Raw genomic sequence first — 12783 nt, 5'->3', positions numbered from 1 at the left:
ACAGAGTGAAGCCTCTCGGCCCATCGAGTCTGCTCCGCCATTCCGACCTGTTGACCGTGACTAAGCCTCTGTTCAGGTGAATGGATCGTCCTCATCACAGCCTGGCTAGTGCGGTGGAGAGTTGCATTGTCATTACTTCAGTTGTCGGGATTGTCCCGCCGCTGGCTTTAAGGAGTTTGCACGCTCTCCCCGCGACCTGCTTGGGTTTCCCTCCGGGTGCTCCGGTTTCCTCCCACGTTCCAAAGTCACTCAGATTAGGGCTGGCGAGCTGTGGGCGCGCTATGTTGGCACTGGAAGCGAGGCAACACTTGTGGGCTGCCCCCCTCCCCAGCACATCCTTGGACTGTGTTGGTCGTTGACGTAAAGGACTCATTTCACTGTTTCAATGTACATGAGACAAATAAAGCTAATCTTTATCTTAATCTTCTGTGGGACTTTAGCTCTGGCCGAGACGCAATTCTCACAGATTTGATCTGACGTGAGCAATGCATTTCATTGCACATTTGAATGTAAATGTGACGAAAGCTAGTCTTTAAATATAGCACCGTGCAACACAAAAGCAGGCCCTTCAGCCCATCTTGTTCATGCTGACCCAAGACCTAAGCATGGACAATGAACCACGATCACTACTTCACTCCTTTTTTAATTTATTTTTTCCCAATACTTATTTAATTTAACTATTATATATATATTTACTGTAATTCAGTTTTTTCCTCTATATTTATCATGTATTTCATTGTACTGCTGCCACAAAGTTGATACATTTCACGACTCACGCTGGTGATATTAATTCTGATGCTGCAGTCAGCTTTACTTGTCTGTGGTAAGCATGGTGCGTTAGCGCCGTAATGTGTGGCGGCACTTTTGCAGGCATCCCCTGGCGCACCCTCGGGTTGTATTGGCTGTTAACGTAAACGCCGCGTTTCCCCGTCTGTTGTGAGGTATGCGTGGAGTACATCCAGCGAGGTTGTTAGCCGATCGCCTTCTCCCGTCCGGCAACCTTGGGGGTCAAGTATCATGGCCTGGTGAGTTTGATGATCTCGTTCTGACCCAGATGCTTGAAACCAGAAACATTTTGTATTTTCTCAGCCAGACCGAAAGACCCAGGGAAGATGAAGGTAAAGATTAAATCGAAACATCCATGTGAAGTGTGTCTGAAGATGTGCTGGGGGCAGCACCACGCTTCTGGCGCCAGCATAGCAGGCCCACGGCTCCCTAACCCTAACCCTAACCCGCATGTGTTTGGGACGTGGGAGGAATCCGGAGTACCCGGGGGAAGCCCGTGCAGTCCTGGGGAAAGCGTACAAACTCCTTACAGACAGTGGCAAACATTGAACCCTGATCTTAAAACTGGCACTGAAAAGTGATTGCGCCAACCACTATGCTAACGTGGCCTCCCAAGGCGGTTTCCCCTGTCGATCAAACTTGACCTGTACCCCCACCCCTTTCAGCCTTTAGCACTTTTTCTCAGGGGAATATATCAGCCTTCTCTTATAAGATATGGGAGCAGAATCAGGCTATTTGGCCCATCAAGTCTGCTCCGCCATTCCATCATGGCTGGTCCTTTTCTCAGGGAACAATGTCATAGCTTCAGTTGTTAGTGGAGTTTGCAGAAATTCTCTTGAAGTAGAAGTAGACTTTTGTCTATTGCCTTTCTGATTAAAGTGACACAGTACAATCAGTTTACCTCTGTAGTATTAAGTTCAACATAAATCTACTCTCAGTGTACCTATATGTTACCATATACTATTTTGAGATTCAATTTCTTGCAGGCATTTATTTTTATTTTTATTTTTTGCCGTGTGTGCGTCCGTGATGATGTCCTTTTCATGGCTTTTACAAGGCGCAGAGCGAGAGAGAGAGAGACTGTGTGGCTCGTCACTGCTCACACAGACATTTTCACAGTATTTTTCCCTTTATTTTACGAGGTCGAGTTGCGATCTCGACACTCAACCCGGCACGGATGGAAAGCGTACTCGCGAGTGGACCTGACTGGTTTCGAAGCCGGGAACCTCCGCTCCCAGGTCCGGCGCCCATGTCGTCGTGCCACTAGCCGGCCCTCTTGCAGGCATTTACAGGAAAAAGTACAATTATAAACACGAGATTCTGCGGATGCTGGAAATCTTGAGCAACATGCACACAATGCTGGAGGAACAGCAGGTCAGGCAGCATCTGTGGAGGGTGACAAACACGCACACAATGCTGGAGGAACAGCAGGTCAGGCAGCATCTGTGGAGGGTGACAAACAGTTGATGTTTTGCGCCGACACCCATCATCGGGACTGGGAAGGGAGGGGAAAGGTGCCAGAATGAGAAGGTGTAGAGAGTGGGGAGGGGAAGGAGTGAAAGCTGGCAGGTGAGACAAGGTGAGGGGGAAGATGGTTGGATGGGGGGGGAAGGGAGTGAGGATTTCTCTAACGTCCAGTAATTTCTCCCCCTCCCCCCTCGTGTTGTTTTCCATTCCGCATTCTGGCTTCGTTCTCAGCCCGTCTCTTCTCGCCTGCCCATCCCCTCCCTCCCTCGCCTCTGTGGCCCTGGTTTGTAGCTCCCACACTGTAAGTTGTCCAGCGTGTACCATTACTAACATGGCTCATTGAAACATTTAATCCTCCTACTCCATTGTCGTTCTTGCTCCGTGTAGCATAACGTCAGGCTGAGTGAGGGATCTCTGGAGGAACTCAGCAGGCCAGGCAGCGCCTATGGAAATGGATTCAGGCTGAGACCCTTCATCAGGACTGGAAGAAAAGAGGCTGACTTCTCTTCTTCATCCCTGTCCAATCCTGATGAACGGTCTCGGCCTGAAACATCAACTGTTAATTCATTTCCATAGATGCTGCCTGGCCTGCTGAGTTCCTCCAGTATTTTGTGTGTGTTTGCCTTGGGTTTCCAGCATCGCTGATGTTCTTGTGCCTGTGAGTGTGGGATCTGCGGACTCTGTTATCTGACACACGTTTTCTTTCTCCCCACCCCCTTCCTCCCGGCAGCCATGCACCGGACCTTCCAAACGGATCTCTGCCGGCTGCGCCTGACTGCAGCGCGAGCGTACGCCAAGGCCCTCGAGGCGAGCTTGGCACCAATCTCGGCGGACCAGGCCCAACCACTGAAGCTGAATGCCACGGTGAGTAACCGCTGACCGCTGGTGCTGCCCCGCACACGCTTTGGTGTCTGGGAGATGTGTTGCGCTGCCTCTGTCTTGTCACGTTTCGGTTGGTGTGGGGCAGGAGCTCTCGCCGCTGTGACCTTCCTGATATCCCCAGCACAGCCCTTCATTAGAACACCGAACACTACGGCGCGGGGCGGGCGTCTGCGCCAAACTCGACGGCAAGTTAAACTGAACCCTACTGCCTGCGATCCACATACAGTTCTGTGCAGAGGCTTTAGGCACATTTATATCGCTAGGGTGCCTGAGACTCTTACGCAGTACTGTATTCCTCAACAGAGAGCGAGTTTGTAAATCTGGCGGGAGCAAAGGGTGTTGGGCATGGCGAGGTGGAGCCCCGCAGGAAGGGTGTGGGACAGGCGGCAGCGAAGGAGTGCCGGGTGGGAGGTGGCAGGGGTGCAGTTACACCCAGTCCTGAGTCCCTCCTCTTTCCCTTCCCCTTTTTCTACACATGATTCCCCTCTCCCTGCCCCCTTCCCATTCTCAGTCAACAATAAAGACCCATATCAGAATCAGGTTTATCATCACTCACATCTGTCAGGAAACTAGTTTTTATTTGGCGGCAGCAACACGGTGCAATACATAAAATTACTACAGTACGGTGCAAAAGTCTCACACCCGACGGGATGAATATCGATTTCTTGAGCTTCTGGTAATGCCCCTCCCCATCTCTCCTTCACCATTCCCCATCTCCTTTTCCCTCTTTCACCTTATCTCCTTGCCCGCCCATCGCCTCTCTCTAGTGCTCCTTTCCCCCTCCCCTCCTTTTCTTTCTTCCATGACCTTCTGTCCTCTCCCGTCGGACTCCCCCTTCTCCAGCCCTGGGTCTCTTTCACCAATCAACTTCCCAGCTCTTCACCTCATCCCTCTCCCTCCCGGTTTCACCTACCACCTTGTGTTTCTCTTTCCCCCTCCTCTCACCTTTTAAATCTTCTCCTCAGCTTTTTCCCTCCAGTCCTGCTGAAGGGTTTCGGCACTCGTTTCCGTAGATGCCTGTTGAGCCCCTCCAGCATTTTGTGAGAAGGAAAATAAATCAGCCATGATGGAGTGGCAGCAGACTCGATGGGCTGAATGGCCTGTAAACTTAAATTCGCCGGACCAATAACCACACCACAAACAGTTCTTTATCCTTTTCACCAGTTTATTTGTTCGAGCTCAGCCGGCGAGAAGTTTGGAGCTGCACACCAGAGGGACAGAGTTCCTCTCCCTCTGGGGGCTCCTGTCGAACCCCTAACTTAGTTAGTGCAGCATTGGTCTTTATACCATACAAGGAGTTGTTAATCATTACAGAACATGTGCAAGCAGAAGGAAGCAGTCTTCCTTGTGTTTTGACAGGTATGCAAAAGTCAGCTATCTTGCAATCAGGCAGTCACGCAGGGCAGGTATTACACAAATTGATCAGGCAGTCACATGGTGGGGTATAAATCAATCAGGCAGTCACGCGGGGGGTATAAATCAATCAGGCAGTCACACGGGGGGTATGAATCAGGCAGTCACGTGGGGGGTATCAATCGATCAGGCAGTCACGTGGGGGGTATAAATCAATCAGGCAGTCACACGGGGGTATAAATTAATCAGGCAGTCACACGGGGGGTATAAATTAATCAGGCAGTCACACGGGCGGTATAAATCGATCAGGCAGTCACATGGTGGGGTATAAATCGATCAGGCAGTCACACGGGGGCTATAAATCGATCAGGCAGTCACACGGGGGTATAAATTAATCAGGCAGTCACACGGGCGGTATAAATTGATCAGGCAGTCACATGGTGGGGTATAAATCGATCAGGCAGTCACATGGGGGCTATAAATCGATCAGGCAGTCACACGGGGGGTATAAATCAATCAGGCAGTCACGGTGGGGTATAAATCGATCAGGCAGTCACATGGGGGGTATAAATCAATCAGGCAGTCACATGGGGGTATAAATCAATCAGGCAGTCACACGGGGGGGTATAAATTAATCAGGCAGTCACACCGGGGTATAAATTAATCAGGCAGTCACACGGGCGGTATAAATTGATCAGGCAGTCACATGGTGGGGTATAAATTGATCAGGCAGTCACACGGGGGCTATAAATCGATCAGGCAGTCACAGGGGGGGGGGTATAAATCGATCAGGCAGTCACATGGGGGGTATAAATTAATCAGGCAGTCACAAGGGGGGTATAAATCAATCAGGCAGTCACATGGTGGGGTATAAATCGATCAGGCAGTCACACGGGGGGGTATAAATCGATCAGGCAGTCACACGGGGGGTATAAATCAATCAGGCAGTCACGGGGGGGTATAAATCGATCAGGCAGTCACACGGTGGGGTATAAATCGATCAGGCAGTCACACGGGGGGTATAAATCGATCAGGCAGTCACATGGTGGGGTATAAATCGATCAGGCAGTCACACGGGGGTATAAATCGATCAGGCAGTCACACGGGGGGGTATAAATTAATCAGGCAGTCACATGGGGGGTATAAATTAATCAGTCACACGGGGGGGTATAAATCGATCAGGCAGTCACGCGGGGGGTATAAATCGATCAGGCAGTCACGCGGGCTGGGCATTAAACAAGTCATGCTGACAACGTGAAAAGTTCTAAAAATCATTCCCAACACCCTTAAAACTTCACCAGGTCCAGATCTGCTCCCATATCCTAAGTTTTGATAATTCTATAAACTTCTATCATGTGCCCCCTTGGCCTCCGATGCTCCAGAGAAGAGAAGCCAAATTGGTCCAATCTTTCCTCATGCTCTCTAATCCAAGCTGCCCCAAGGGAAACCTTCCACGTCCTTCCTGTGATGGGATGGCTAAAGTAAAGGCATCCGTTCGTCTTGCGAGACCATGGATCTGCGCCTGGAAAGTCTTCACTCTCCAGGGCGCAGGCCTGGGCAAGGTTGTATGGAAGACCAGCAGTTGCCCATGCTGCAAGTCTCCCCTCTCCACGACACCAATGTTGTCCAAGGGAAGGGCATTAGGACCCATACAGCTTGGCACCGGTGTCGTCGCAGAGCAATGTGTGGTTAAGTGCCTTGCTCAAGGACACAACACGCTGCCTCGGCTGGGGCTCGAACTCACGACCTTCAGATCACTAGTCCAATGCCTTAACCACTTGGCCATGTGCCCACACGGGATGACTGAAACAGGCCACAATTTTTATATAGCTACAACATGACGTTCTGACTGTTCATGCTCAGTGCCCCTGCACGCACCTGCCACCCTGGGTCCAGCCAGTGGTGAAATTTCCTGTCCTGTCCCTATGACCAAGAAGCTCTGCTGGACATTAGTCTACCTGGCTAGCAAGCAGAAAGTTCGGAGCAATTATGGATTGACATGGGTAGCGGGCTCTGGCTTCATGTCTCGGTCTACTCCAGCTACTCATGAATGTGGCCATTGGAAGCAGTGGCTCGAATGCAGAAGCACAGAAAGTGCGCTGGTATTAAAGCACTGGATCACCGCGCTCTCATCGATCTTACTCGCTAACGTCCAGTCGTTGGAAAATAAACAGGATTACCCGTGTCTGCGTCTGAACCGGCAAGAGATGGGTAACGCACTCGTCCTGACAGAAATGTGGCTTCAAAGTTCGAGGTATATTTATTATCGAAGTATGTGTGCAGTGTGCAACCCTGAGATCTGTCTTCTCCAGACAGCCACGAAACAGAAGAACATCATGGAACCCGTTCAAAAGAAAACCTCAACCTTCCCCATGCGCGGAAAGAAAAAAGTTTGCGGAAATGACAACAAGAACATCAGCCCCCGCCACGTGCGCAAAAAAAACAAACCGCGTAGATGGCAACAAGAATACCAACCCCCACGCGCAAAAAAAAAACAAATCATGCAAACAGCAATAAGAAAGAACGAGCAAAAACACAGAGTATATCAACAGAAAATTGAAAGAGTCCAGTTGAACGACAGGCACTATTCCAGACTCAGCCATCCAGCTTTTAGGCCTAATCTCCTTTCAGTGGGCAGAAATGTTGCAGCCCCCAGCAAAACCTGTGGAGGAGGTCTGCGAGTCTACATCAGTAAGAACTGTTGTGTGAACGTCTTGGTAGTAATGGCCCACTGATCACCGCTGGTAGTTTTTAATGGTGAAGTGCAGGCCCTTCTACTTACCAAGGGAGTTCACTGTCATTGTGGTTATTGCTGTTTACATCCACCCCCCACCCCCAGGAACTCTGCGGCAAAGTCGCGACCTTGAAGCCACTACCCGGATGGTTTCTTCACTGTTGCCGGTGACTTCAATCCTGTCAATTTAGAACAGCCCTCCCATAGTTCTACCAGCATGTCAACTCTGCAACCAGAGGAGAGAAGCTATTAGAACTGGTTTCTACCAGTGTTCATGGAGCCGATAAGGCTGCCCCCACCCTCACCTTAGATACTCTGACCACACACCCATTTTGCTAATCCCTGCTACAGACCACTGGTTAAACAAGTCAGACGAGATCAGGACTCAGCGCTGCAGGACTGCTTTGAAAGCACGGGCTGGAGTGTATTCAGGGAGCTGGATATGTCTGCAGTCACCACATCCACATTGATGAATCTGCGGGATCGGTGACTGGCTACACAGGAAAGTGCACTGAGGGCGTTACTGTGATTCAGCGCTACACCGCCAGGGCAGACCAGAAACCAATGGCTGACTGCAGAGGTCCGTGCACTGCTTAGGGATCGGGACCCTGCTTTCAGATCGAGAGACAGGACGACTCTGTCAGCGAGAGCTGTGCCAACGGGAAAGCGAAGCATTGGTAGGTATAGAAGATCCACAGGACACCTTTGTGACACCAGGGGCACACGGCGAATGTGGCATATCCGATGACACGTCCACGCAACAGCAACGTCTCCCTTCCTGATAGACTGAATGTTTTCTGTGCACGATTTGACCAATTGAGAGGTCTCTAGGAAAGCCCCCTCTTCCCCCGAAGAACAGACACACTATCTGGCTGCAGTTGAGGTGAGGAGTCTACGAGTCTGTGGTGGCCGGTGCTGTCACGTTTGCTGTTGTGTCCTGGGGCCGCAGGCTGAGGGTAGCAGACACCAACAGAATCAACAAACTCATTCGTAAGGCCAGTGACGTTGTGGGGATGGAACTGGACTCTCTGACGGTGGTGTCTGAAAAGAGGATGCTGTCCAAGTTGCATGCCATCTTGGACAATGTCTCCCATCCACTACATATTGTACTGGGTGGGCACAGGAGTACATTCAGCCAGAGACTCATTCCACCGAGATGCAACACAGAGCGTCATAGGAAGTCATTCCTGCCTGTGGCCATCAAACTTTACAACTCCTCCCTTGGAGGGTCAGACACCCTGAGCCAATAGGCTGGTCCTGGACTTATTTCCTGGCATAATTTACATATTACTATTTAATTATTTATGGTGCAACTGTAACGAAAACCAATTTCCCTCGGGATCAATAAGGTATGACTATGAGGACCCTAGCCAGGGTAAACCCACGTAAAGCTGCAGGGCCAGACAACGTACTGGGTCAGGTGCTGAGGAAATGTGCGGCCAGCTAACAGAGATCTTAACGGACACCTCTGAAACGGTCCACTGGCCCCTGCAGGCTTCCAAGGCAGCCGCCATCGTTCCTTGTGCCCAAGAAAGCAACAGCAGCTGGCCTAAATATTTACCACCCAGTGGCACAGGCTTCAACAGTCATGAAGTGCTTTGAGCGGCTGGTGATGGGTTGTACAAAATCCCACCTCCCAGATATATTGGACCCATTCCAGTTCGCCTACTGCTCAAGCTGGTGCCCTGATGATGCCTCGGCCCTCGACCCTTGACTCTGTCCTGCACTACCTAGAGAATGACGCCTCATACGCCAGGCATACTGTTTGTCGACTTCAGCTCGGCGTTTAACACAATCACCCCTCAGAGTCTGTCCTGGTTGGGACTCCAGCACCCGCCTCTGTAAGTGGGTCTTGGACTTCTTGACGGAAAGACCCCAGTCAGACCGAGTTGGCAGCAGCATCTCAAGCTCCATCATGCTGAGCACTGGTACGCTGCTGATCGCAGCCACACTACCAGATCCAGCTCAAACTATGCCATCAAGTCCGCCGATGATTCAAGAGTGGCTGTCCTCATCAGTAATGATAATGAGTCGGCTTACAGAGAGGAAGTAGAGAGGGTTATCAAATGAAGCGAGAATGACAGCCTGAGCCTCAACGAGGAACAAGGCAAATGAGATGATTGTGGTCTTCAGGACGGTGCAGGTTGACCACTCCACTCTACATCAATGGCTCTGCTGCGGCGAGAGGGAAGAGCACAAAGTTCCTCTGAGCGCACAGAACAGATGATCTAACCTGGGCCCGCTCACTAGTCAAGAAGACACTGTAGTGTCTACAGTCCCTGAGGGGATTGAGGTATGCGAGGCTCCCCCCCCACCCCACCATTATAACAACTTTCTACAGGAGCAGCATCAGGAGTGTCCTGTCTGGCTGCATTGTGCACTGTGTGGTACAGAAGCTGCCGGGCAACAGACCGCAAGACCCTATCGAGGACAATTTTAAAAAAAATGAAGGGCCCAAAGCATTGTTGAGGATCCCTACCACCCATCCCACATTTGACTGACTACCATCAGGAAAGAGGTACAGGAACATCAGAACTAGGACTACAGACTGGGTAACAGCTTTGTGCCTCGGGCTGTGAGACTAATGAATACCCCGTCACCGCTGAGGTCTCGTCACTAGGACAGCAAGCTGTTTGCTGTTTACCTGTACTGCACGATACATGCATTTTAAATTAGATTTTATGACCGATAAATTCTTCTCCTGTTTCCAGCCGGGTAAAGGTATCGATTTTAACCAACGTTTCAATGACAAACTCTGCCATCTTCTTCAGGGATGGTGCCTGGACATTCTTCTTCTTCTTCTTGTTTTACGGCGGTTGGCACCCAGTTTAGTGGTGCATTACCGCCACCTTCTGCTCCACAGTATGCAATAGACTTAGAGTCCAATTGATTATAACCGATGTTTCGATGACAAACTCTGCCAGCTTCATTAGTGATTATGTCTGGGCAGGTCTAGTCCGGTGGTATTTATAACCCCGTCGTCTGCCCCTCCTGATTGGTTAGTCCTCATCCAATCAGGTTTCTGCTGTCCCAACTTGTTTCCAATCGAATTCCAGTTCTTACTTAGAACAAGACTTACGTCTTTGTTAAAATTCCTTTGTAACCCTTAACTTATCAATCTTTGCCTTAAATACACCAATAACTCGTCCTCCACACCGATCTGTGGCAATAAATTCCACAGGTTCACCACCCTCGGGCTGAAGAAATTCCTCCTCATTTCTGTTCTAAAGGAATGACTCTTTATTCTGAGGATGTGCCCTCTAGTTCCAGGCTCCCCTATTGATGGAAACATTGTCTTTACACCTTTCCAGGCCTTTCAGTATCTGGTAGGTTTCAATGAGATCTCCCCTGTCCATACTTCTTGCTGCACCACCTGCCCTAGACATTATCTCTTCTCCCGTCTTCATCGGGCCGAAGATACAAAAGCCTTAAAGCACGTACCACCAGGTACAAGGACAGCTTCTGCCTGGCTGTTATCAGACTATTAAATGGTTCAATCGTCTTATAAAACTCCCACTTTATCATTTCATTTACGCTCTATTTTGCACTTATTTTACTTTATTATGCGTTTCCCTCTCCTGCCTTCTCCCTGTATCCCTTCATGCCCTGACCAATTAAGTATCTATCAACCTCTGCCTTAATGACTTGGCCTCCACAACTGCCCGTGGCAACAAATTCCACAGGTTCACTGCCCTCTGGCTGAAGAAATTTCTCCTCGTCTCCATTCTAAACAGACGTTCCTGTATTCTGAGGGGATGCCCTCCGCTCCTAGACTCCCCCACCATAAGAAACATCCTCTCTGGATCCACTCTGTCCAGGGCGTTCAGCATTCGATAGGTTTCAATGAGGTCACCCTCGTTGGTTTGACCTGTGTGAACAGTATGTTTTTCACTGTACAACGAACGACAATAAACCAAATTCCAATGCTGATTCAGCCCCCTGAACTCCAAATACAGGCCCTGAATCATCAGATGCTCCTTGTACATTAACCCTTTCCTTTCTGGAATCATTCTCGTGAACGTCCTCCGGGCCCTCTCCAATGCCAGCACCTCCATCCCTCCTTAGAATCGGGGCCCAAAGCTGCTCGCGATACTCTAAATGCGGTCGTAACAATGTTCTCTCTCAGGTGTGTGTGCGTGCACACATCTTTTACAGCTAGTGCACAAAGGAATTTAAACTGCGCACAAAACGCCGTCACCCTGTACCTCGTCAGCATGTTAGGTGTAACAGTCACATTTCCTTTTACCGGTTTCTGATACAGAGGTGTTGACAACGTGGAGTTAGCGATGATTTGTCTGCAGATTTTAGAACTGGCTTTTTAATACTATTTTTACTGAAGAAATTGTTCAGTGCGCACACGTTGTTGTCAACTGGGCAAAATAAAATTGCACAGTACAGGATTTTTGCGCACACCGGTCATTACAAGTTAGAGGCAATGTTGCTTATGAACCCTAAGTAGAATGTCCATGCTTTTACCTTTTTAGTCCCATCGAAATGAATGCTGATGGCTTATGACCCTCGCGTAGGGTTGGGGGCCAGCAGGCAGAGTCCACCCTTTGTGGGGGGGGGGAGAACGAACCCGTTTTTGGGAGCCAGTGAACCAAACGTAACGCTGGGGCCTGTCTGTACCGTAGGTCCAGGGCATCGGCCCCTCCTTCAAGCTGACCCTGAGTGTGCAGAACATGTCAGCCGCCCGGCCGGCCATCGACCTCCTCATCTGCCTCCTGTACAATGAGAACCTGTACCGCATCAAAAGGAGCTTCTTCAAGGTGAGGGGAGAGTGGGGGGCGGGGCGGGGGGGGAATGAAACATCGCGGTAATCGCGCGCTTCCGGCCCGATGAGGCGCGGCGCCCAGCAACCCAACTTTTTAACCCCTGGCCTAACCACGGGACGGTATTCGATTGACCGATTGATCTCCCGGTCGGAGATCGCTAGCGCTGTAAAGTGTTGCGCTATCTGCTACACTAGTGCGCTGTCCTACAGCGTGCATCATATTGGTTTATTTGAGATGTATTGTGAAACAGGCATACCTTGGTTTTGGAAACGTGCGTCGAGGCAGTACAAGGCGAAACAACGGAATGCAGAATGAAATGCTACAGTCACAGGGGAAGTGCCGTACAGGAAGACAGGAGGGTGCAAGGGCCACCCTGAGGTAGATTGTGAGCACAAGAGTCCTTATTGCGAAAGGGGGACGTTCAATAGCCTGACTACACCCCTCCCACCCCGCCCTGCCGCGGACCGGTTGTCGGTCTGCCGCAGGAGGAGATGCTCGAGCTGACTCCGGGCACCCTGGTACCCCCTCCCGCGGCTCAGGGAGCTTCGGAGTCAGCCACATCTGTGTCCTCAGACAGCCCGAGGCAGCTCCAGGCTCCAGACAGCTGGTCCCAGCGCTGTCTGTGAGGAGTCTGTATGTTCTCTCCGTGACCATGTGGGTTTCCTCCGGGTGCTCCGGTTTCCTCCCACGTTCCAAAGATGTACCGGTTAGCGTTAGTGAGTCGTAGGCATGCTGTGCTGGACCGAGAGGCGTGGCGACACTTGTAAGCTCCCAGCACAGTCCTCG

At 50.5% G+C, this 12783-nt stretch overlaps 1 protein-coding gene across 1 annotated transcript in view; it reads left to right on the top strand.

The window, feature by feature from the left end:
* The window catches only part of bbs1 (Bardet-Biedl syndrome 1), a 77509-nt gene that overhangs the window by 45057 nt on the left and 19669 nt on the right, over nt 1-12783 (top strand). Inside the window, exons 14-15 of the mRNA XM_063036173.1 lie at nt 2984-3117; nt 11857-11991. Coding sequence (XP_062892243.1) covers nt 2984-3117; nt 11857-11991 — 269 coding nt within the window. The remainder of the gene's footprint in view (nt 1-2983; nt 3118-11856; nt 11992-12783) is intronic.

Source organism: Mobula hypostoma, chromosome 30 (genome assembly GCF_963921235.1).
Source record: "Mobula hypostoma chromosome 30, sMobHyp1.1, whole genome shotgun sequence".
Classification (NCBI taxonomy): Eukaryota; Metazoa; Chordata; class Chondrichthyes; order Myliobatiformes; family Myliobatidae; genus Mobula; species Mobula hypostoma.
This window is presented reverse-complemented; position numbering and strand designations above follow the sequence as displayed.